The following is a 25,708-nucleotide window of genomic DNA, read 5'->3' on the forward strand; positions in this document are numbered from 1 at the left end:
AAAGATACTTAATAACTCATTGATCCTCATGATTGTAGCTAGGGTTTAGTTTCTCTGAAATCCTCATGTTGAACTCAGGGAAACCCATTTAAAGAGGAGCTACTTTGGAAGGAGGGGTAAAGTGTATTATGTGTGTACCTATAGCCTATAGGCTGGGTTGCCGGAAAACCCATGCAGAACATTGATTGCCAAAAGAGCCAAAAGGGCAATGCACTATTTACACGTTGCTATGACGTTACAGTAGTACAGCTAGCTATATTTAATGTCATATCCTAGTTTTGCTCTCTTTTTCTGATTGAATTGGTGATCAAGTTGTAAGACAGCGTAGGTATTAGAGAATAATGATATTTCCTTAGACACCCTGAGTTACTTCTCCGGTCTGTCTCTGGAGGTGGCATAAGACCAGTCTGAAGCACCAAACCATCTACCTCCCCACTTTCAGTGGTTATTGTAAATATACAGCTTCGTCACAATATTAATATAATGTTGTTTAGTCCCGTGTTTACTTTGCATGGTAGTCAGTCAGTAGTTAGAATAGAATAGACTTACCTCTCCATGTAGGAACTACAGAATGGGCCCCTTTGTAGACAAAGCATTTTGATGACCAGGGTTGGACTGGCCGGTCCATTTTTAGCCCAGTGGGCCTGTCTAACTTGGGTTTTTTGGGCAAAATTATCATTATCCGGTTAATAATGGGCGCCTTGAGGGAATAAATAGGCCGGTGTGGGGGTTCAAGAAAATTAATGACCCTGTCTATGACCTTTTAAGAGCTTGTGTTGATGGGTAATGACATTTGCCATTTGATGTCACACAGCCATATGGGTTTGAGCCTAGTATTATATCCCTTAATTTATTTAGGCTGTAAAGTCCAAACAATGGGTTTAATCTTTTTATTTTATTTTGAGTGGGTCGTGTTTTTTATATTACAATGTTCTTACTATATGAGAACAAGACAGAAATGCCTTGTCAAGAATCTATACAAGTCTACCTCAGGATGTTTTTGAAAATGGACAATGACAGAGTTTTTTTTAATCAAGATGAAATTGTCCATGAATTTTGTGAGAGTTTTTTGAAATTTTTTATTTTATGTGAATGATTTATTTGTTTCAGTTTGCAATGCGATGTGTTCTACCTCCCACAGAAATGCTGTTGAATGATTGTTTACTGCTTTTATTTTTTGTGATTAAGCATTGCCTGCACCAATACATCACAGACATTTTTTTATTATTCTCTGCATTGATATTATTTTGTGTATGTATAACATGATAATACTGAACTCAAAGCAAGAGGGGTATATTACTCTGCATGTAGGTGACAACAGCGCCTCTTGAACAAATCACCTTATCTATACTTACCAGGACAGGCAAACGCCCTAGCAACTTCAAGCAGCCTCAATAAACCTCTGACATCTCTGTTGTGTTTCTGCAGATGTGTGACACTAGGCCTACTTAAATACCAAAGCATCAAATATAAACATATTCAGCATAGGCTGTGGGAAAAATACCAGTATTTACTGTCAGAGACACATTTGTTAAATTTTGTGACAAATCTGCCACTGATCTTTTGATACATTGTAATGAGTTTGTGTAAGTTATGCTTTTGCATATGTTTATTTCTTATATGAGTTGAAAGTATGGTTAAAAAATATTCTGAATCATTCCTCACTAAATTAATACCCACCTCTTTTCCCTCATCTATTCTTTCTTGTCACTATCTCAATTAGGCCTATATGTCAGTATTCAATGCATAGAGGTAATACACAGTGCCTTCAGAAAGTATTCACATCCGTTCACCTTTTCAGCATTTTGTGTTACAGCCTGAATTTACAGCGGATTCAATTTAGATGTTGCATTACTGGCCTACACAAAATACCCCATAATGACAAAGTGGAATTATGTTTTTAGAAATGTTTACAATTTAATTAGAAATCAAAAGCTGAAATGTATTGAGTCAATAAGTATTCAAACCCTTTCTTATGGAAAGCATAAATAAGTCCAGGAGTAAAAATGTGCTTAACAAGTCACATAACAAGTTGCATGGACTCACTCTGTGTGCAATAATAGTGTTTAACATTATTTTTGAATGACTACCTCATCTCTGTACCCAACACATACAATTATCTGTAAGGTCCCTCAGTTGCGCAGTGAATTTCAAACAAAGATTCAAACACAATGACCAGGAAGGTTTTCTAATGTCTCTCAAAGAATGGCTGCTATTGGTAGATTGGTAAAAAAAAGACAGACATTGAATATACCTTTGAGCATGCTGGAGCTATTAATTACACTTTGGATGGTGTATCAATACACTCAGTCACTACAAAGATACAGGCGTCCTTCCTAACTAAGTTTCCAGAGAGGAAGGAAACCGCTCAGGAATTTCACCATGAGGCCAATGGTGACTTTAAAACAGTTACAAGGTTTAATGGCTGTGATAGGAGAAAACTGAGGATGGATCAACAACATTGTGGTTACTCCACAATACTAACCTAAATGACAGAGTGAAAAGAAGGAAGCCTGTACAGAATAAAAATATTCCAAAACATGCATCCTGTTTGCATTAAGGCACTAAAGTAAAACTGCAAAGAATGTGGCAAAGAAATTAACTTTTAGTCCTGAATACAAAGCATTTTGTTTTGGGGCAAATCCAACACATCACTGTGTCCCACTCTTAATATTTTTAAGCATGGTGGTGGCTACATCATGTTATGGGTATGCTTGTCATCTGCAATGACTAGGGAGTTTTGGGGGGATAAAAAGAAACGGAATAGAGCTAAGCACAGGCATAATCCTAGAGGAATACCTGGTTCAGTCTGCTTTCCAACAGACACTGGGAGAAAAATGTATCTTTCAGCAGGATAATAATCTAAAATACAAGGCCAAATATACACTGGAATTGCTTACCAAGACACTATTGAATGTTCCTGAGTGGCCTAGTTACAGTTTGGACTTAAATTGGCTTGAAATTCTATAGCAACTCGAAAATGGCTGTCTAGCAATGAAAACAACCAATATGTCAGAGCTTGAAGAATTTTCCAAATTATAATTTGCAAATATTGTACAATCCAGGAGTGCAAAGCTCTTAAGAGACTTAACCAGAAAGATTCACAGCTGTAATTGATAAATGTGCAAAGAAATTCTAAAACCATGTTTTCACTTTGTCATTATGGAGTATTGTGTGTAGATGGGTGAGATTAAAAAAAAAATATTTAAGCAATTTTGAATTCAGGCTGTAACTGAAAATGTGAATAAGACAATGCGTATGAATACTTCCTGAAAGCACTGTATGATACACAAAACAAACAATAGGCCTCATATTGTGTGTTACTTGATTTCTCTGCTCTGCTGTTTATTAGACCAAAGAATGTAGCTATGTTGACTGTTATCACCAACCACAGTATGTGGTATAGTAGGCCTACAGCTCACTTTGACAAATCATGTATCAAGCTGTATTACAAACTGAGTTGCGAACCAGACATAGTAGTGTTGACACATGCACCATTGACTAGCCTGTTAATAAAAATATATCTATATGATACACAGTGGTGGGTCTCTCTTTAGCCCTATGTCACATCATCATTTTGTTATTCTTTAACTTAGGCTGCAGTTTCTGACACACTGAACATGCGATGCAATGTTGGGCCTATAATTGATTAATGGGTTGGTAGTCTAGTGCCTAGAGACTTTAAAGTTGTTTTACCAAGTAACAAAACAACTTTTCAAGAGACAATGTTTATAACAACCGATTTATGAATACTTTGTTGCAACATTGTGCTTGTCTCTTCCAGTACACCATGGTGCTGTCCCTTTAAGAGCATGTTCCAAACAGGTACTGTGATAGGGGAGTTACATTTTCTGCAAACCATTTTGATTAAGATATAATTCATAATCTAGTTCTTATTGATACTGCCTACTGTATAAAATTATGGTTGAGATAAAGGTCTCTTTCAGTGTGTCATTTCATTCAAGATCATTGACTTAGTCGCCTGTGCTGTGTCAAATATAATCTTACATCCTGCATGGCATCACTTTGGCGCAAACTAAATGTGGCATTCATAGGGGTTGCCGGGAAAAACAATAAAATGTTACAAACATTAAATGTCACGATACCTTAAGAATTAAGTTCTTGCCATAGATTTGTATTCAAAATGTTTGAATAAATATTCAAATTAATTTACTTAAACATTTTTTAAACTAGGCAAGTCAGTTAAGAACAAATTCTTATTTTACAATGAAGGCCTACCCCGGCCAAACCCTCCCCTAACCCTAATCCTTTACTGGTGTAATTAAGCTTTTCGGTAGAATATGGGAGGGAGTTGCAAGGGCAAGAATCCATGGGCATGGTCTGACACAGGAAGTTGGTGGCACCTGAATTGGGGAAGACGGGCTCGTGGTAACGGTTGGAGCGGAATCAGTGGAATGGGATCAAATACATCAAACACATGGTTTCATTTTTTTTAATCCATTCCACGCACTCTGTTCCAGTCATTATTATGAGCCGTCCTCCCCTCAGCAGCCTCCACTAATTTAAAGCTATGCAATGAACGGGGGAACACTTATTTCCCCATTCAGCTAGCTGGAAGCTTGCACAAAAGACTCAACAACAAAAAAGTGAAAGGAAGGGGGCAGTATTTCCCACGACTGCTGCTGTAGAGCACCCTGGCTGTGTTGTTTTGGGAGCGAGCAAGCGGGAGCGCGCTGTTGACGGGGTACTTGAGCTGCAGGTTTGCGATCTCTCTTCACGGACCTTGTCTTGTCTGCCAGAGAAAGTCAACAACAAATGAATCGTTGAGGGAAGACGAAAACAGGTAAATGTGTAGCTTGCTAGAGTTATAGTTAGCTACTCTGTTTCCTTTCCTCGTCTTCAGAAGAAGCCAGCTCTTTTGTCTGCCGTGCGACATGGTGCTTGGTCGTGTGCGCAGGTGTGTGGGACTGCGTTACGTTAGCTAGCCGAATTGTGCGGAGCCAGAACAAGCTGGCGCAGAAGGACAATAAAGGTGTCGAGCTAACTAGTTAGGTACTTTACGTAAGACCGGGTCATTCCCCGGGTTCACGTTTAGGTTTTTGCCCAATCTGATTCAAAATAACAAACTCATCAGGCCGTCATTGTAAATAATAATTTGTTTTCTTAACTGACTTGCCTAGTTAACAACAAACAATCACCAAGCATTGATTTATTTAATGTAACGCTAGGGCAAAAACCTGCAGCAAGCGGGCGGGGGACCCAGGACCGAGTTTGGGGAAACCCTGACATAAGGTACTGAACTAGCTAGCTAACTTGTCTACATTCCCCTGTGGCAACATAGTAATATATCATTTACATGTATATAGCCAGCTAACGGTAGTTATGATTCTAACAAACTATTCATGTATTTTTAGCCATCAGTTTCTCCCTTTGCTTGCTTGCTAGCTAACGTTAACTAAAAACAGTTTCGCTTCCGTGTTAGCTAGCAAGCTAATTCTCCTAGAGTTTAGCTAATTACACTGAACTTACTATTTGATAATGTTTATTTATTCTTACGTATTTGGGCAGGAGGCTGATATGTCAGGAAATGGCATAGCTAACTTCAACTTTCCCCTCAAATGCTGTAGCTGTCAGCAATGCGTTAGTGCGCAAATAACAGGTAAAATCTGTGAGGGGGAAATGTTGATTTGTTTACATGTCGCATGCTTTGGCCTCTGAGGTGTTCACATTTGCTCTCTTGCGGGTAGTCCAATAGGTAATCTTTTGGAGCCTACCATTACTCGTTAAGGTCCAAGGACTTTATGTGATATCGTCAGAGGTAGACTGGCTCAGGCAGCCAAACACTCAATCTAAACGTGAATTGATTCCTAAATTGCGATACGGTTCAACACTGAACAAAAATATAAGCGCAACATGTAAAGTGTTGGTCCGATGTTTCATGAGTTGAAATAAAAGATCCCAGAAATGTACAATATAAACAAAAACCTTAAGCTCATATTTGGTGCACAAATGTGTTTACATTTCTGTGAGTGAGCATGTATCCTTTGCCAAGTCAATCTGTTCACCTGACAGGTGTGGCATAACAAGAAGCTTATTAATTAAACAGCATGATCATTACACAGATGCACCTTGTGCTGGGGACAGCAATAGGCCACTTTAATATGTGCAGTTTTGTCACACAACACAATGTCACAGATGTCTCAAGTTTAGGGAGTGTGCAATTGGCATGCTGACTGCAAGAATGTCTGCCAGAGCTGTTGCCAGAGAATGTAATGTTCATTTCTCTACCATGGGCTGCCTCCAATGTTGTTTTAGAGGAGTATTACTGTCTGTAATGAAGCCTTTTGTGAGGGAAACACTCATTCTGATTGGCTGAGCCTGGCTCCCCATGGTTGCATCCCTGTCCAGTGATGCGAAATCTATAGATTGTGGCCTAATGAAAATATTTCCTTGTGAATTATGACTCAGTAAAATCTTTGAAATTGTTGCATTTGTATTTTTGCTCAGTATAGAAACATAAAGAGTGTTTTAGTATCACATAAAATAATTTCACAAATGCAAAATATACACTTACTGTACACTGTTTTAACTGGGTTTATCATCGACAGTATTTTTCAGTGATCAAACGTTTCTCCTGGCCGCCTTTTGATACACACAGGTGTTCGGGGCAAGCTAGATAGCTAATTGTCACCCGTAAACATGTGCTGTATGGTGATATGGCCGGGTGGGCACCCGGACCCTCTATGGCCGGGTGGGCACCCGGACCCTCTATGGCCGGGTGGGCACCCGGACCCTCTATGGCCGGGTGGGCACCCGGACCCTCTATGGCCGGGTGGGCACCCGGACCCTCTATGGCCGGGTGGGCACCCGGACCCTCTATGGCCGGGTGGGCACCCGGACCCTCTATGGCCGGGTGGGCACCCGGACCCTCTGTGGCCGGGTGGGCACCCGGACCCTCTGTGGCCGGGTATCAATGAGAACTGTTGTAATAAGTATGATTTCTTGCTGATATGGAAGATAACGTCATGCTTCCAAACCGTAACGCATTTTAATGTTCAGGCCGAGTGTTAGCTCTCTTAACAAAACTCCCCAGTACAGAATACGCCTTCCTTCAATGACTCTTATGTGTAATTTAATGAACTGGGAGTCATGATCAGGTGCCATCTTGCAGGTAGAAAGCCAACTGTCCTAATTTTACTTGCTAGAACTTAAACACTGTTAAACAACATTTGTGTCATCCATCTGACAGTGTGTCACTTGGCTAGTTAATTTTCTTGAGATAAAACTTATCAGACTACATCTAGACTAGGCCTATAGCTATGGGTTTTGATGTGGTCAGGAGCAGGGGGCTGTCATGTCAACTCACAGATATGCTTTTCTTAATTTAGTATGACGGATAAACTCACCTTGTTGGGATATTATTCAGTAACTGAGGGTCATCTAGGTTACATTCTCAGTTTGTTCTGCTGACCACCTAGCTCTCAACAGCAATCAGTGGTACCCCATTAACCCCCCACTCCCACACACACACAGTGAGGAAGAGGATGGTGAGCAGCCAGCCGAAGTATGAGCTGATCCAGGAGGTAGGACGTGGCAGCTACGGCGTGGTGTACGAGGCGCTGGTGAAACGCACCGGGGCCCGGATGGCCGTGAAGAAGATCCGCTGCCACAGCCCAGAGAATGTAGAGCTGGCCCTCAGGGAATTCTGGGCCCTGAGCAGTATCCAGAGCCAGCACCCCAACGTCATCCACCTGGAGGAGTGTGTCCTGCAGAGAGATGACCTGGCTCAGAGGATGAGCCACGGGTCCAGCTCCCCACTGTACCTAGAGGTAATACATTTTATATGGATGGATGGCTAGAAAGATTTCTAAATAACAGGCTAGCTGTAGTAAAATGCAGATAGACCTGTCCAGAGGATGAACCACAGATTGTATTGATAAGTATTGATGATAGACTTAAAACAAAATGTACAGATACCACCTTTTACACATGAAGCACAGGGATTCACAATGAGTACAAACAATAGATGAGTAAATAATTAAAATGTAATACATTAGAACTGTAGTAAAAGCAATGCGTTGCATTAAATGTATAGAAAGTGGAGGAGGCAAAAACAACTGGGGGAGATGGGAGGACTACTATGGTTCAGGGTTCCCTTTGTCAATGTGACAGGGTTGTTCATATGAAAGGACTCTGCTAGCGGACAGGAGAAGGTTATATATGATGTCTTCAAATAGGCTCCAGGAGGGTAGGCTTGGGCGGTATCTAGTATTTTGAAATAGCCACGGGATAAAATAAATGTTTTAATACCTCAAACTATTTTTTTGAAGTTGAAGTACATTTGAATATTTGTTGGTACTTTTTAAGAAAATGCCTGCATCAACTTGTGCAATATGTCACCCGTCACATACTTTTCCATTTTGAAGCTTACCGGTAGTCCCCAGTCGTGTGGTGTTTGTTTACAAGCACATAATGATGAGAGACTGGAGCCTTGTGAGTCACTCACTGTTGTTCAGCACGGGTCAGGTGATTTAGTTGCAGTATGGTATTCACAACTGTTTGTCTGCTAGATATCTTAACTGTCTAAAATGTGCGAAAATGCTCTGCAGTTGTGCGTTTTGTTTGCTAATTTAGTTGCTAGTTAAGTGGTTAGCTTGGTAACAGCAGAGAATGCCCCGTCTGGATGAAGAGCCTTGGATATCCCGGTATGGCACACTGTAAGTATGAGAATCTGGATACCCCCAAGCCTACAAGTGGGTTTATGTGTAGGTTTTAAGGATGGGCCTAGTTTTTGAATTCCCCCCCCCCCCACCAAATATCGAACTTTATGTAGCCTACTTAACATATCAGATACTTATGAGTAAGGTTAGGCCCTAGTTCAAATGCATTGTAAGCACATGGAAGAGTACAAATTCAGACCAGAGGAATCCCATCTTGAGCATATCTGTTGAAAGACCACAGCCACAGAAGAACCTCACAAGTGGATCTGTGCTGGCAGGGTGGAACTTACCATTCAACCTCAAGGTTCTGTCTCGCATATGCTGAGAAGCAACTTGTCAGCCGAGGAGGATGTGGTCAGAGCAGAGGTGAAGGAATCTGTTTATGTTGGTGGGTAGAATGTTAGTGGAGAATTCCTAAACTCAATTCACCAAAGGGCAATTATAGAAGTGATAGAAAACACAACACCAGGATAGCCTAAATACATTTACCATAACACAACTTAATGTAACAAACATACCATAATGATTGAATTATGTAGAACAAGACAGGACCGATGCACACACTCCGTAGATCCCAATGTTGGCTATAGGATGATGTATTGGACATTGAGCACAGTCACGCTACTAGATAAAGGGAGTGTTGGATTGTTTTCCCTTCTGGCTGTTCTACATATTGTTGCCAGCCACAAGTGGCAGAGTACACTGCTGTACCGACGGACACAGAGGTGACCGAAATGGGTAGTCCAGGGTTTGCTAGTAATTCAAGGCGTTAGTGTTGCTTCCAGGGTTTTGGCCTCTCATTCAGCCTGTTGCATGCCTCTACAGAGTGTTCATACTGTGACTAGTTAGCTCAGAAGACTGTGTTCTGTTTAGCTAGTCATCCTTGTGGCTCTGTTGTCAGGTGGTGCCTTGAACACTGGTTTTTAAGGGGGTATCTCATGTCCTCATTGAGCACTGTGTTTTAAAGGGACTCCTCTCCCCAGTCAACCTGTCTAGTCTGTTACCAACAACATGTTCCTCCCTCTTGGCTCACTGAGGGTTTAAAGGGCCTGGCAACAACTGATTGTAGCCTCTCAGCGGCACGTGGGCCATTGTCACACTCACATACATTGTCCGACCCGCTCTACGAGCTTGTTAAACACTGCAGCATGTTGGGCTTGGCCGCTTTCCCAGAATCCTTTGTTCCGACCGAGTCTTCTTTTCTTGTTCTACTGCTGCTTATAGAGGGAGAACATTTTGATAATGGGACAGGATTACCGTGTGGGGGAGGAACCATCATTATAATAGATCAGAGGCCAGGGACTGTATTATCTGTCTGGCAATGATGGTGAATTATTTCAATCTATTAGGTTACGGATGGCTTGGCTCACTGACCAATTTTGTGTACAGACTGGTTTTCCCTAAGTGGCGGGACTGTCAATGTGTTGTTTTGTACCATAAAGATTGTTAGGCATTTGATTCGTCTGTAATTCAAAACCCAAATAGTTGTGCTGCTGGTGTGTGCATGTCAAAAACCTGCAGCACATTTTCTTTGAGAGAGGATCGGTTTTAAGATCTGGTCAGCTGTCAAAAGGAGACGTGTGCTTGATTAACCCAGTTCCCACAGCAGAAGTCTTTCTAAGATCAGAGGCGTCACAACGAGTTTAGATTTAAAACAAAAAAAACACAAGGAGCCAGCGAGACAGAAAAACCGACAACACACACCCCTCCATTTGACGGCTCACAGAGGAGGCTGGTAGTCACGCTGTGAATTCAAAGCCAATGGCACGAGACAAGGCAGTTTTGCTTGTTTGTTAAATTCCCCCCCCCCCCAAGGAATTTAATAGAAGTGTTTTTCTTCTCCCATCTTGGCTTATCAATAATCAGGACTGCCACTGTGTTTTAGATTACACAATCAATTTCCCTGTCAGGTAGGTACTGCTGCTAGAAATAGCATTTTGTTCTGTTTTCTTAGTAATTTTCCTCCAGTTAGCATTTCCTCTGAAACGTGATGGGAATTGACACAGAGAGCCTGTCGGCTTGCTCCCAGCAGCCTTTTTGAACGATTTCTTTTTGATCTGTTCAGCAGTCAGTTCAGCATTCATCTTATTGGTGACATTTTCTGAAGCGAGCCAAGTGTTCCAGAATACAGAGCATTACAGTCATTGGTTAGAGCATGGTGCTGGCAACCCTACGGGTTTGGGCAAAATTCCTGCATGGGCACGTACTGAATGCCTGTATATGCAGTGTCTGTTTTGGATTGTGTCTGGCTGTCTGCTGAATTACCTTATGATGTACTATTAATACTAATGGCCTTTCTGTTGTCTCTGTTCTATCTCCAGCTGGTGGAGACATCTCTGAAGGGAGAGATAACCTTTGACCCGTGCTGTGCCTACTATCTGTGGTTCGTCATGGACTTCTGTGACGGAGGAGACATGAACGCTTACTTGCTGTCCCGTAAACCCAGCCGCAAGACCAACACCAGCTTCATGCTGCAGTTAGGAAGTGCCCTGGCCTTCCTGCACCGAAACCAGATCATCCACCGAGATCTGAAGCCTGACAACATCCTCATCTCCCAGGGAAGGACCTTTGCGGGAACCCCCGAGCCCACACTGAAGGTGGCAGACTTCGGGCTGTCAAAGGTCTGCTCCACGTCGGGCCTCAACCCTGAGGAACCAGCCTCCGTCAACAAGTGTTTCCTCTCCACAGCGTGTGGCACGGACTTCTACATGGCTCCAGAGGTGTGGGAGGGCCACTACACGGCTAAAGCAGACATCTTTGCCCTGGGTATCATCATCTGGGCCATGGTGGAGCGGATCACGTTCGTTGACGTGGAGACCCAGAAGGAGCTCCTGGGAAGCTACGTGCAGCAGGGGGAGGAGATCGTGCCCCTCGGGGAGGCGCTCCTGGAAAACCCCAAGATGGAGCTGCTGATCCCGGCCAGGATGAAGAGCATGAACGCGGGCATGAAACAGCTGATCCGGGAGATGCTGTCGTTCAACCCTCAGGAGAGACCTGACGCCTTTGAACTGGAGCTCCGACTGGTCAGGATCGCCTGCAGAGAGCTCGACTGGGACACGTGATAATTGATGTGGATAGGAGGAGAGCGGACCATGGGACTAGTAGTCAAAACATCAAGCACTTGTATCTAGTCCTAATTCACCACTGTTAGCTCTGGTGGTCGAGGCCACACAATGGGAGTTATTATTTTTTTTAAGGGAACAATTCAAACGTTGCAAAGATTTTGGCTTTGCAGTTGGATATTGGTTTAGATGTAGGACTACTGGTAAACCTAGCTCAACGGGTTGATAGCCAGGCTGTAAAAATGTTTGTTTTGAATGTTAACAGAGCAAGGCTGTCCATAAGCACATTCAGCTGTTTGTCTCTCAGAAGGAGAGGTGTTGCTAGCCACCCCAGTGGTTTAGGCTAACCTGTTAACTTTAACTCTAACTCTCTTTAGTTGTTTGCCTACAAATTTCACCCCAGTCTCGGTGCTAATAATCGTACTTCGGATGCAATTTATGAAACAGGGAGACCGCATCCCGTGTAGATATGATGCAATTAAATTCCAATTTAGACACGCCTCAGTGATCGTAAACTGTGCACGCCTGGTTTTACCAGTATTCTGTGACAACACCCTGCTCCTCCCCATCAACACACACTTCCCACTGCTCAGGTAAAATCGAAGATATACTGTTGATTGATTTGTAGACAACCAGCTGTTTGAAGAGACATATCACACAGGACAGTATTCTGAGCTGGCCCTGAGCCAACTATGGGATCAGGCTAAATCTTGGTATGCCAGCCCAGCCCAGACATAATCTAGCATAACGCCCAGACATAATCTAGCATAACCCCCAGCCCAGACATAACCTAGCATAACCCCCAGCCCAGACATAACCTAGCATAACCTCAGTCAGCCAGTGTCATAATTGTCCTGGAATGTGTCATGATTGCCCCATAATGAAAATAATTTTGAGGAATGGAGTGTTTGGAATGTAATTAACTTGAGTCACCATAATTTAAAGTCCAGAGATAGCAAGCTGCTTATTCAAAACACATAAAGGAATGTGTTGTTGCCCCAAACTAACGTTGACGTATTTAACTGAAGAGCCAATGTTCTGCTTGTATTATTAAAATATAGTGCTTTAATTTAGACTTGAATTCTCACAACTGAAGGCCAGTGGCGTTCCAAATGAAACCTGTGTGAGCGGAATGGTTAGGGGTATGACTTCACTGGCAATCACTTGATTGAAAAAATGCACTTTTATTTAGTTATTTTCCTTTTCATAACTTACCATGCTATTATCTATCACCTTCAAAAACAGTGTTTACTTGGGGCCTGGGAAGATATATTGTCAAACAGCAAACAAGAAGTCTCTCTTACACACACACCGGTGTATTGTCAGCACACAGAACGTCTACTTATGCATTCAATGCCTCTCCCCTTCAGAGAGGAGATGGAGGCAGCACAGCACACAGTTGTCCCTGAGCCCAGAGGATCTATTTAAAAAATGCAATTTTGTGTTTTAACCTGATCTCGTCTCACTGTCAGTTTTCACCTCGGTTTCCCCAGAACAGACACGCACCTCTGTTTCCCCTGGGTCCTGCTGGATTTAACGGTAATCCCTTTCTCCACGTTTCCTTCCGACAGACTCCTACTAAGCCTATTACGTTTGGTGTAGGTGGCAGAGGTAAAGTGAGGCACTCACTGGGGACCCAGGCCTATTGCCTTGCAGGTCATAATTTGTGCGCTTCTAACAGTTGTGAAAATGAAAACGTTATCAATATCTGAAAAAAATGTAGTTTTAGTGTGTCATTCAAACAGTGGCATAAGTTTTAAAATATATTTCATACGAGCAGACTGTCGCCAACATTAACCTGCATTATTGCCTTTTTTAAATGTCTTCCATTGCCAAAATCCTCTTGTCTTACATGATATTAACATACTGTATGCCTTATTTTAATATCTCCACACACTAGCACTACATTGTGTGATTGTTCTGGTGGCCAGGCACATTTTGTTCAGAGTTTTGGCTATTGGGTTTTTATCTCTGCTGTTTTACCCCTTCAATATTAGCACTGATTGCCCCTTTAATAAAATGTCTAAAGCACAATAGGCAGTTGCTATATGTAACAAAAATATAAACTTAACAATTTCAATGATTTTACTGAGATACAGTTCATAAAAAAAGAAAATCCAGTCAATTAAAATACATTGATTAGGCCCTAGTTTATGAATTTCACATGACTGAGCAGGGGTGCAGCCATAGGCTTGGGAGCCAGGCCGAACCAATCAGAATGAGTTTTTTCCCCACAAAAGGGCATTATTACAGACAGAAATCCTTCTCAGTTTCTTCAGCTGGTGGCTGTCTCAGATGATCCCGCAGGTGAAGAAGCCAGACCTGGAGGTTCTGGGCTGGCGTGGTTACACGTGGTCTGCGGTTGTGAGGTTGGTTGGAGGTACTGCCAAATGATCTAAAATGACGTTGGAGGCGGCTTATGGTAGAAAAATTAACATAAAATTCTCTGGCAACAGCTCTGGTGGCATTCCTGCAGTCAGCATGTCAATTGCACACTCCCTCAAAATTGAGACCACTGTGGCACTGTTGTGACAACCACACTTTAGTGGCCTTTTATTGTCCCCAGCTCAAGGTGCATCTGTGTAGTGACCATGCTGTTTAATCAACTTCTTGATATGCCACACCTGTTGGGTGGATCGATTATTTTGGCAAAGGAGAAATGCTCACTAACAGGGATGTGCACACAATTTGAGAGAAATAAGGTCTTTGCATATGGAATATTTCTGGGATATTTTTTCTGCTCATAAAACATGGGACCAACACTTTACATGCTGCGTTTTATATTTTTGTTCAGTATACATCAATTTTTGGACTTTTAATATGTACTCATTGATTCATGAATATACACTATGTGCAGAACAATAGGAACACCTTCCTAATATTGAGTTGCATCCCCTTTTGCTCTCAGAACAGCCTCAATTCATCTTGGCATGGACTCTACAAGGTGTCGAAAGCATTCCACAGGGATGCTGGCCAATGTTGTCTCCAATGGTTCCCACAGTTGTGTCAAGTTGGCTGGATGTCCTTTTGGGTGTGAAAAACCCAGCCAGCATTGCAGTTCTTGACACTCAAACTGGTGCGCCCTCCACAAACAACCATACCCCGCTCAAAGGCACTTAAATATTTTGTCTTGCCCATTCACCCTCTGAGTGGCACACATAAACCAGTGGAGGCTGCTGAGGGGAGGACAGCTCATAATATCTGGAAAGGAGCGAACGGAATGGCATCAAACACATGGAACCCAAGTGTTTGATGTATTTGATACTATTCCACTCCAGCCATGACCATGATGCTGTCCTCCCCAATTAAGGTATGAACCTCCTGTGATATTCTCAATTGTCTTAAATCTTTAACCTGTCTCCCCTTTATCTACACTGATTGAAGTGGATTTAACAAGTGACATCAATAACAGATCATAGCTTTCACCTGGTCAGTCTGTTGTGGAAAGAGCAGATGTTCCTAATGTTTTGTACACCTTGTGTATATGAGCTACTACAGAGGCTGAAGGAGGAGTTTATGGACATGTGACTGTGAATTATTACGAGCGCCTTGACATTGTTTGAGTTGTATGTTTGCTGTGATGGTTGATCCTTTTTCAACAGTTACTTCAGCTTCCCATATGTTCTGTCATTGATACAGAAGTGGTTTTAGAGTTGGATACTGTGTTGGTGTGCTAGTGGTGATTAATTATGTCTTCATTGGCCCAACTTTGGTTGGTCATTGATGTGTTTGTGTGTGTATTGATTGTGTACACACACAACTGGGGTCACCTACTCAAAAACATCTTTGCTGCTTCTGATGAACTTGATAAGGAGATAAAAATAGCTCGTTGCCTGAAATATAATCCTACCAGACTCAGATGTGTCACCTTTGGTGAAATCTGCATCCAAAATGGCACCCTATTGCCCATATAATGCACTACTTTGGACCAGAAGCCCTGGTCCAAAGTAGTGATGTGATATATATATATATGGTGCCATTGGGAACACAAATCGTAAGTGCCCTATTCAGAACAGGGCCCATTGCAACGACAAACCTCATCAGTTGCAGATAAACACCAAGCATCATCAGTGTATGAGGGGCTCAAACTTTTCTATGAACAATATTTCCTTTGTATGTCGTAAGATATTTTGAAGAGAATCAGTGAAATGTATCAATAAATGCTGTAAAATGTCATTCATTGTTGAATTGATGGCGTTCTAATTAAATAAAAAACATGGATTAAAAAATATATAACATTTCATATCATAGTAAATGTTTTAGTGAGAATGAACTTGTCTGCAAGTTTTCAATTTATTTAGCTGCTGATTGAGTGGGAGATGCCCTTTGTTGATTGCTGAGGTTATATGGTTGCTACACTTTGGTCTCTGATTGGTTAATTGGATAATTGGCTAATGTTTTTGCTAGTGAGATGAAATGTGATCTGTCAAGTGTTGCACCTTTCAGTCTTATGGGATAGTTGTAATGATCAAATCTAACTAAAATCCCTCTTTCAACTACAAGTGGGGTCAAGGTGAGTTTTGAAGGGACCTGCAACTAAGATGTCACACAAATTAATTTAACAAGCATTTTAAAGTTTTAGTCACTCATTGTACCTGCTTTCAGTAGATATGTTGTGCAGTTCAATGTGTTTTTCCAAAGTATACAACAGGGGCTCATATATGGGAAGTGGATACAGGTACAATCAGTCCACAGGTGGATTTACCACCTTCCAGGCAGGACAGAAGACAACCAAGGTGTTTCTTTTAGCCCCCATGTCGTCACAACGTAACTGAACAAGGACAATGTTGTCTTGGAATGCATTGAACTAGCATTCTTATATTTATAAAATGGACAAGCTTCAGTGGACCAAAATGTGACGCTTTCATTGCCTTGCTGTGACAGTGGTCAGTACTTCAGATGATGCCGTGCACTGTGTCCCAACTGCTGTCTGCCACGGCTGTCGGGGAAGTCTTCAGCGTTGGTGACATTGAGGTCAACCAGGTGAGGGTCCCTGTTGGTAGAGAAACCTAGAGCTCGTTCCCAGTAGGTCCTATATCATGTTTATCCACTTTATCCACCGCAAACCAGAACCCCTTCTGGCAGCGCCGCATTGATTCAACATCTACACCTGTCTTTGTATTTGATTTCTGGATGAAGGTATCTGTGGTGGGTATCGTCAGGAGAACGGTTCCCTCAGTAAACAATGTCTTGTACTCCGTGGACGACATGACTGGACCACCATTAGGTGTGAAGCTCTGGGTGGACACTGCAGTAAGTGGATAATTATAGGTCTTCGTCCAGAAACGTTTGAAATTAAGTAGGTCGGGGAGAAATAGGGCATTGGCAACTTTAAAAAAATCATTTTTAGTTTCTCCTAAAGCAGATAATATACTGAATCCTTACAGGATCCTGGTGTGGACAGTACTTTTGTGTCTCCAGGGACTTATGTCAAGGTCTCTGGAAGCCTGCGTATCATTCAGGTAAATGTATTCGATTTAGTACTTTAAGTCTAGTATTTCTCTACATGAGTATGGCACATTTCTGTACCCCTTCATATACTTCCTGCCAGGGACAAAGATCATTGGTGGCTTTCAACCTCTATTGCCTTGAGGACCTGAATGAGATCACCTCTCACATGCTGGAGGTAGTGCAGGCCCACATGCATCACAACAGGAACCTTTGTGGTGGTGGTAATCCTGGAGATGGAGACGCATCAACCTACGGGCTGAGTGCCAGTCAGAGCCAGGTCAGTTCTCTAGTCCTGCAGCACATATAACGCCTAGACCCTAGCTTCTAATGCCTGACTGGGATTATAGGGCTGAACCGTACTATGTTGGTTTAGATATTTTCTTTTCACATTGTCCTTTTGTCACGAGTTTGTAATCCCAATGATAATAATAATCAATCAATAGCTTCGACCAATCCGATGTTTGTAAGACCGTGGGTTTAATAATTATTAGTCAAAGACTGAGCTTATGCGAAAGGCTAGTAGTTTATTCGGAGAACGTTCTAAAGTCAAGAATACAAAAACAGAAATTTTATAGCTGCGCACCGGTTTGTGTCTTGGCACGGGGTAGGGGTCGTTTCTGGTCTCAGTTTACAGTTTTGAAAGCAATGTGACAATGGATTTGTACGTGTAATAATAACTATATATTAGGCCTTCTATGATATCATGGCGGTCCGCAAACAATTGTTTAAGTGCATGCTGCCACCTACTGTGGTGGGCTGTACGATCAATCATGATCTGCCCAATTCTGTACTACCATGAAAATAAAATTCAAAATAAATAAATCCTTAACTTCTACCACACCCTCCCCAACCCCATTAAACTTTATCATGGTGAAACACTCCACCCTTAGGATTGTTCAGCATGTCAAAATAACCATTTCAACAGTAACACGTTACCACCAATATTTCTTGCCGTCTCCACAATAACCTTCAACCTGGCATTTCTGCTTTCCTCACTCCGAGTCGTATTGATAACCTTACCAATAAAAGCTATGAAGTCAAATTCATTCATTATCAAAGTCCTTTGACACCGCACATTCATGAGCACAAGATTTCTGAATTGGGCCTCCACACTGCCAGGACCATCAGAAGCACCAGCCCAGACAGTAGGTCCACTTACTACAGGTATGTCCATGTAAGATCCATCAGTCCACACTGTAGTTCTATCAATCTATTTTATGGCCTCTGTACACAATACATCATGACTGATCCTATATCTCTGAGCCTCTCTAGCCTCTCTCTGTACCTGGCATCTACCAAATGCTGCGCAGGACCCTCTGCACACATTAACAACAGTCACCCACAAAGCATCTTTACCCATCGCTCCACAAAAGCCGCGGCCCTTGCAGAGCAAGGGAACCACTACTTCAAGGTCTCAGAGCAAGTGACGTCACCGATTGAAACACTATTTAGTGTGCACCACCGCTAACTAGCTAGCCGTTTCATATCCGTTACACTGAGTTGGAATAGGCTTTGTTGTGCCCTCTTCACGACTGTCTTGGTGTGTTTGGAACATTCTAGTTTGGCATGTAGGTTAAGGCTACATTTACACAGACAGTCCAATTCTGATATTTTTTTCACAATCAGATCAGTTCTGAAAAAGATCTGATGTGTAAGATGTGATTTGGTCAAAAGACAAATGGCTTTATTTCTCCTCCTGTAAGGTGTTGAACCTGATCAGGAGTTGCTCAGACTCCAAGCCCAGGGGCATCAGTCGAGAGGAGCTAGACATTAAGCTGGGGTACCTCAGCATGACTGCCATCAGGTAACAGATACTCTTTTGGGGGGGGGGGGGGGGTTCAGTAGGGAGAACTTAAAAAATAATCTTAGTGAAAAGAGACTATCTGGTCTAATGCTTCCTTTTCCCCTTTACTCCATGCAGCCAGACCTTGGAGTTTCTTATCAGAGAAGGCCACATCTTCTCCACCATCGACGACAAGCATTTCAGGTCCACTTCTGGCTAGGCCCCCAAACTCAACTCTGGACCTTGAAGCCAGTCCACTGCATGTTTTCATTGTTCCCCTCTAATCAGTTACTGATTAGGTGTGAGTGCATTATCAGGTAGAACAGAACCAGCAGGTTGCGGACCTCATAGGGTAAGAGTTGTTACCCCTGGGCTAGAGAATGTCTTCTGTTGTTTAAGGTCAACTTACATCAATGGCTATAGGAAGTTTTTAAATAAAAAGACAGAACATTTTGGTTTATCAACATGCATGTCTGTTACTTTTTATGATTTGTTATTTATATTATTTACTCTCAAATATGGTGACTCTGTGGCCTAATTTTATTTTATATAGTTTGGTTTTGAGGTTCTCTGTTATGTGACAGCTGATGTACAGTGTAAAATGTTGATTGGATAAATGATTGCTTGGTGAAATGTCATTATGCAATGAAAAATAATGAATAGTCAAAATTGTATTGTCTTGATTTGCCAAACAACAAAATATGTTGAAACGAACCTCCACAATCGTGGGAAACTTATTATAAATCTACCCCAAACAATTTGATCTCCAACGTATATAGCATAGATTTTTAAACCAGGGGAATTAAAGTAGGTTTATTAACTTCCATAATATTATTTCATGATAAACTACGATTCCCAGCTTTCTACAGACTTCCCTGTAGTCCTCACATTCCCAGCATTCACTACTAGTGCACGGTGTAAGATGGCAGCAAACCCAAGCACAAACACACCTCTTTTTGACTGCCCGTCATGGTAAGACCAGCGACGATGTCTAATGCATAATTTTGACTGTCAAAAATCAAAAGCATGCAGTAGAGTGTTGTAAGGTCCATGTCGGTGAAGTTAATTAGATTGTCGCATCGAAATAGGATGTAGTTTGCTTTCTAGAAACATGAGCTAACTAGCTAGCTATTTGGTTAACTTCGCTATGATATTGGAATGCTCAGTCACAGTAGTATGCTAGCTGTTTCAATGCTCTAACGTTAGCCCGTCAGTGAAATACAGCAGCAGGGTTTGCTAAAACTGTATGGTGTGCCAGAATGCTTACTGTTATGCAGCATTTGCAAGCGTGTTCCTTTCTCAAGACAAGAATAACAGTATTGCTTGTGCAGTTCACACATGCAAAACATTTGAAGAAATGGTATTGCAAATCCGTAGTCTTGATCAACTAGTTATGCAGCAGGGCGGCAAAACAGCCTCCATTTGAATAAAAGCATAATTACAACATGCAATTGGCATTCACTTTGTTTTGTCAGGGCAGGGAAACCTCCCCCTGGACTCCATCTAGATGTGGTGAAGGGAGACAAGCTAGTAGAGGTAAGTCTACTAGTCTTAACCCCGACCCCAACTTCAACTTTTTTTGTTTTGGTGCTGGACAAAAATAACCACAGAAGCAAGAGCAATGCCTCTGAAGATATGGCTTGTATCAAGTAGCCTAATGTTAATTTAAATATGATAAGTATGTTATAAGGTGTAGGGCCTATATTATATATTTGCTGCACATGTCACTGTTGGAAGATGTTCTTAAACATGGAATAATGTCAGTTCTCTCTGCCTACCTAACCTAGTGACCCCTTGGATTCCAATGCAGTCAAAGACCCACAAGTCATTTATCCCTAACCCCAAATTGCCCTTGAACCAGGCACTTAACCCTAATTTGCGCCAGGGCTGACATACCGGTACTACTATGGCTGACCCTGTAAAACACCACATTTCACTGCACCTATCCGGTGTATGTTACCAAACTTTTTCTATAGAAAACCATTGCAATACCAGTCCATGACCTTAGATAGGCAACTCTGTTGACATTTCATCCTGGCAATTTTTTTTTTTCTCATTTGGTAGAAGCTAATCATTGATGAAAAGAAATACTACTTGTTTGGGCGGAACCCAGACTTGTGTGACTTCACGATTGACCACCAGTCGTGTTCTCGTATCCACTCAGCCCTGGTCTACCACAGACACCTCAAGAGGGTTTTCCTGATTGACCTCAACAGCAGTGAGTATCTAGTACTGCTTAGTATCCTGCAGTGTTTCTTTGTCTGGCAGTCAGTTGTCAAGTGTTTGTTTCAGTGTAAATGTTCAAGAAAGAGAACCGTAGCTTGCTGGCCCCTGGTACAAAAAGGTTTGGGTCATGCCATGTCAAATAGAAGATATGTGAACTTCAACATGAAGTTACATTTTGAAAGTACAATCCATGTTACTCTGTCCCCCTAGCACATGGTACATTCCTGGGTCGTATCCGTCTGGAGCCCCACAAGCCCCAGCAGGTGCCCATCGACTCCACCATGTCGTTTGGGGCATCCACACGGGTCTACACCCTGAGAGAGAAGCCCCAGACCCAGACTAACACCATACCTGGAGGGGAGGTGAAGGCAGGGGAGGACGAGGAGCTCAAAGGACTGCTGGGTCTACCTGAGGAGGAGACTGAGCTGGAGGTGTGTTGTGTGAGGCAGGGGACTGCTTGAGTTCTTGTGAGATATATTTGTTTTGTTCAAGCAGCTAATGTAGAATTTTCTGGTTTCTCCATCTGTTTGATGAACCTGACTGCATCCATCCTCTTGTTTCACCTGTTCCAGAACCTGACAGAGTTCAACACGGCCCACAACAAGCGTATCTCCACCCTGACCATTGAGGATGGCAATCTGGACATTGTGAGGCCCAAGCGGAAGAGGAGGAGTAGCAGGGTCTCCTTCAGTGAGGAGGAGGTCATCATCAACCCAGGTGTGTTAGTTAGGGTTGATGACCCACGTGCCCATACACACAAGCCTGCACACAGACATGCAAGAACACACCCGTGCACAAATGCAGATGCATGCGTACACATTGCAAAATGTAATCCTGTGTGTCATCTTGTTTTTACAGAGGACGTCGACCCATCAGTAGGGCGCTTCAGGAACATGGTACAGACTGCTGTTGTCCCAATCAAGGTAAACTTCTTCACGTCTATCTCTTCCTTTATGCTGGGGATGATTCTTGAGAAAAATGGCAAAAGTTGTGTTGACCAAGGTTGTTGTTGTTGTTATAATAATGAAAACAAATCAAGAAAAAACGATTTAGTGAACAAAATAAAATCAGAACTGTTTAAAAAACAAAAACAATATCTTTGACTCCAAAACAAACTTAAATAAAAACCATCATGAATTGTTTTTTTTTAACATTCTTTTTCTTAACATTGGGCAAAAAAATGTAATGGTTTTCAAGCTACTGAAGCTGGTGTGTAAATGCGGATAGCTTTTCATTTATTTCTGCCTCTTAACTTATTCACGATTCATTCATGATTATCCCAAATTATGGTAGCATCCACATTAATGTAGAGGTTAAAACCTCTTAAGGATCTGCCCTTTTTTAAAATTTTTGCCTAAAATGTCATACCCAAATCTAACTGCCTGTAACTCAGGACCTGAAGCAAGGATATGCATATTCTTGATACCATTTGAAAGGAAACACTGAAGTTTGTGGAAATGTGAAATAAATGTAGGAGAATATAACACATTAGATCTGGTAAAAGATAAAACAAAGAAAAAAACATGTATTTTTTTGTACCAAGAGAAAGGCCATAACGTATTATTCCAGCCCAGGCGCAATGTAGATTTTGGCAGCTAGATGGCAGCAGTGTATGTGCAACGTTTTTTTTAGACTGATCCAATGAGCCATTGCATTTATGTTCACAATTTTGTTTCAAGACTGTCCAAATGTGCCGATTTTGGTTTGTTAATAATTTTTCATAACTGTGCACTCCCCTCAAACAATACCATGATATTCTTTCACTGTAATAGCTGCTGTAAATTGGACAGTGCAGTTAGATTAACAAGAATTTAATATGTCTATGTCCTGGGTAATTTTCTTGTTACTTACAACCCCATGCTAATTGCATTAGCCTAAGTTAGCTCAACCGTCCTGCGGGGGACCCACCGATCATGTAGAGGTTTTAAGAAACATTATATTCTTATTTACAATAAAAGTGACTCAAATTACACAATACATTATTTACCATTCATTTCTATTGGGCACAACTTAATCTGAAACACGACCTCTACATTCTTTTGGGGGACTACTTTAATACACAAGTGAATTTGTCCAAATACTTTTTACACCTTCAAATGGGGGGACTAGATGCATAAATTGAATTCATTTCTAAATGGTTAAACAGATACAGTATGTATGAAAATACACTCAAATAAAAGGGGACATTCTGTACTGTCGCCTCATATGGAACATTTGATCTTAAATCTAACATGCTGGAGTATAGAGCCAAATTAAAAGTTTTTCTTCACTGTCCAAATAAATACATAGGTAGCTGACTCAATTCTTTTGAACATATTTTTTGCACCAGTTTCGGTGCTTTTCCTTTTAAATCCAAGTCTCATTGAGATTGACTTAATAATTTAAACCTTACCTATGACCTTACCCATCACCTTATTTATTACTGCCCCCCACTTGAAAGAAGTGACATGCCCAAAAACACCCCAAAAAACTATATAGCACATGTCTCCAAGCCTCCTTCTGTTCCTAATTCTAAAACTGAATCTAAATAATATAAAAACTAAATATTTGTATACAACTAAAACTAAATAAAAACTGAAAACTAACTGAAACTAAACTAATAGAAATATAAAAACACAACTATAATTACCTTCGTGTTGATCCATCTCCAATCAATTCATGCTAAAAGTTGATGTTGTGTTGACAAATTGAGGTCAATCAATCACATTTTATTTATAAATCCCTTTTCAGACTATTTGTCAGAGTACTTCACAGTGCTTTACAGTTGACGCTACTATATTGCCATCTTCAATCTTCTCATTCCCCCCTAAACCCTGCTACCCAATCAGAAGAGGAAGATGGAGGGTCACGCTACACTAGGTCTGGAGGACTCTGTGGCCAGACGCATGCAGAACTTCCCTTTCAGTGGAGGGCTCTATGGAGACCTCCCACCCACCATTGGAGAGGCCGGCTCCCTCCCCGCCATGGCCCAGGGTGGAGCTACTATCCTGGGGGGCCTGCCGCTAGTCTTCCCTAACCCTGCTCCCGAGGTGGACCTCTCCCCCACCTCAGCCTCAGCACAGCCCTTCGTCACCCCCAGCCCTGCTGTTATCCTCGCCCCCGGACCCTACACCACCGAGGCTCTCAACGAACCACGCAAGAAGAAATACGCCAAGGAGGCGTGGCCAGGGAAGAAGCCCACCCCTTCTCTTCTAATATAGGTCATTTTCAAAATGGCAACCTATTTCCCTTAGTGCACTACTGGCTAAAGGTAATGCACTATATAGGGTACCATTTCAAATTTGCACATAGCACCTCCCTGGACAATATAATGGGAGGGGTTAGTATTAGTTAGGAGAGTGGTCACGTCTCTGGACAACCAATCAATCAAGACTTCCTGTACTGTACAAGCTGTGACAAAGGGATATAGGGATCCCTGATATAGGGAAATGTTTGTGAGAATAATATATTATTTTGGTTTGAATGTTTTTTTTTTGTCTGCTTCATATGTATATTGTTTTATTTTTATTGCTCAACTCACTTAAACTGACAAAGTAATGTCTGACTGACCTCAGATTAGCGTATTGTAACTAACACAGATTGGTCCATTTGAACCATTGTTTTACAGCTTTATTTATTCATTATTTTAAACAAAATGAAACATTGCTCTGTTGCAGAAAAATGTCTTATAAACTCGCTATTCACTCTCTGACTGTTTGATTCACAGTATGATTTTGCCTTTGTGGATATTTTTAGTGCTGTTGGTTTCACTGAAAACCATGTTTCTGTCAATACAGAGGGTAACATTAACCAGACAAGGCCTGCTAGATGTTTTAATAATCCACTCAGACAAGGCTATGAACTGTGGGTACAGATTGGCTTTAAAGAAACTATGAAGAAACAGAGCAGTTTTTGTGTGTGAGACAGTTGTATTATAATTTTTTGCTATTTTTATATGAGAATTGGGGGGTTGGTTGAAATGGAACCCATTATTGTCAGATATGTATGAAATTCAGTTTAGAAAATAAATACAGTTTAAACAAAGTGACATGCAGGTTATTAGAATTCATATCTGTGATATTTGTATAATAAACAGTAATAATCCATACTCCCCTCTCTCCACTGTGTGAGATGATGGTGGGAGAGGAGGATTAGTTTAGTCCCTAGAGAAATCTCCCACTGGGTCTCTGCAGTTCCTTTCATGTCGCCAGTTTTGCCTTTTTACTTTACATGATGCCATCTACTGAGGAAGCTCCTGGGATGGCTAATTAAGGGATTGTTCAGCTAAATGAATGTGATTGTCTGTTCTGGGAACATGTCAAATGTGTCCGTTACTTCCTCAAGGTGATGAGTTTGACGTAGGTCTCATCTAATTTAAACCTCAAATTTCATCCATTGTTTTTTGCTTGAATATTACTTGTGAGTTTGTTAAAGCAAACATTGTTTGAAAAGGAATCTGTCCTCAAAACCATTCTGAGGTTTTATAGGAGTAAAATTAAGAAATAAATTGTTGTAATCCCATAGAT

The 25,708-nt window shown here is 41.6% G+C and overlaps 3 protein-coding genes across 4 annotated transcripts; all 3 read left to right on the plus strand.

Annotated features, from left to right (window-relative positions):
* Positions 1-4,677: 4,677 nt before the first annotated feature.
* Positions 4,678-15,919, plus strand: LOC135552049 (serine/threonine-protein kinase pdik1l). 2 transcript variants are annotated; one of them, XM_064983421.1, is made up of 3 exons: positions 4,678-4,804; positions 7,495-7,790; positions 11,003-15,919. In XM_064983421.1, the coding sequence occupies exons 2-3, from the start codon at positions 7,506-7,508 to the stop codon at positions 11,741-11,743; spliced, it is 1,026 nt and encodes a 341-aa protein (XP_064839493.1). In that variant the 5' UTR covers positions 4,678-4,804; positions 7,495-7,505; the 3' UTR covers positions 11,744-15,919. The 2 variants fall into 2 exon arrangements, with proteins under 2 accessions (XP_064839493.1, XP_064839494.1); XM_064983422.1 differs by lacking the exon at positions 4,678-4,804 and adding an exon at positions 5,176-5,253.
* Positions 15,920-16,404: 485 nt separating this feature from the next.
* LOC135553296 (replication protein A 32 kDa subunit-like) lies at positions 16,405-19,387 on the plus strand. Its single transcript, XM_064985462.1, has 7 exons — positions 16,405-16,479; positions 16,628-16,726; positions 16,883-16,996; positions 17,131-17,205; positions 17,295-17,471; positions 18,898-18,998; positions 19,116-19,387. The coding sequence occupies exons 1-7, from the start codon at positions 16,405-16,407 to the stop codon at positions 19,195-19,197; spliced, it is 723 nt and encodes a 240-aa protein (XP_064841534.1). The 3' UTR covers positions 19,198-19,387.
* A 478-nt stretch (positions 19,388-19,865) lies between these two features.
* LOC135551391 (nuclear inhibitor of protein phosphatase 1-like) lies at positions 19,866-25,226 on the plus strand. Its single transcript, XM_064982610.1, has 7 exons — positions 19,866-19,949; positions 20,453-20,513; positions 21,042-21,195; positions 21,414-21,634; positions 21,776-21,920; positions 22,062-22,126; positions 24,032-25,226. The coding sequence occupies exons 1-7, from the start codon at positions 19,900-19,902 to the stop codon at positions 24,401-24,403; spliced, it is 1,068 nt and encodes a 355-aa protein (XP_064838682.1). The 5' UTR covers positions 19,866-19,899; the 3' UTR covers positions 24,404-25,226.
* Positions 25,227-25,708: the final 482 nt, after the last annotated feature.

This window comes from Oncorhynchus masou, chromosome 13 (assembly GCF_036934945.1).
Source record: "Oncorhynchus masou masou isolate Uvic2021 chromosome 13, UVic_Omas_1.1, whole genome shotgun sequence".
NCBI classification, from domain to species: domain Eukaryota; kingdom Metazoa; phylum Chordata; class Actinopteri; order Salmoniformes; family Salmonidae; genus Oncorhynchus; species Oncorhynchus masou.

Coding starts and splice junctions, on each gene's coding strand:
- LOC135552049 (XM_064983421.1), top strand. CDS start 7,506: ATGGTGAGCAGCCAGCCGAAGTATGAGCTGATCCAGGAGGTAGGACGT. Junction 7,791..11,002: donor GCTCCCCACTGTACCTAGAG/GTAATACATTTT, acceptor TTCTATCTCCAG/CTGGTGGAGACATCTCTGAA.
- LOC135553296 (XM_064985462.1), top strand. CDS start 16,405: ATGGGAAGTGGATACAGGTACAATCAGTCCACAGGTGGATTTACCACC. Junction 16,727..16,882: donor GTGACATTGAGGTCAACCAG/GTGAGGGTCCCT, acceptor TTCTGGATGAAG/GTATCTGTGGTGGGTATCGT. Junction 17,206..17,294: donor GAAGCCTGCGTATCATTCAG/GTAAATGTATTC, acceptor ACTTCCTGCCAG/GGACAAAGATCATTGGTGGC.
- LOC135551391 (XM_064982610.1), top strand. CDS start 19,900: ATGGCAGCAAACCCAAGCACAAACACACCTCTTTTTGACTGCCCGTCA. Junction 21,635..21,775: donor AGGAGGAGACTGAGCTGGAG/GTGTGTTGTGTG, acceptor CACCTGTTCCAG/AACCTGACAGAGTTCAACAC. Junction 22,127..24,031: donor CTGCTGTTGTCCCAATCAAG/GTAAACTTCTTC, acceptor CTACCCAATCAG/AAGAGGAAGATGGAGGGTCA.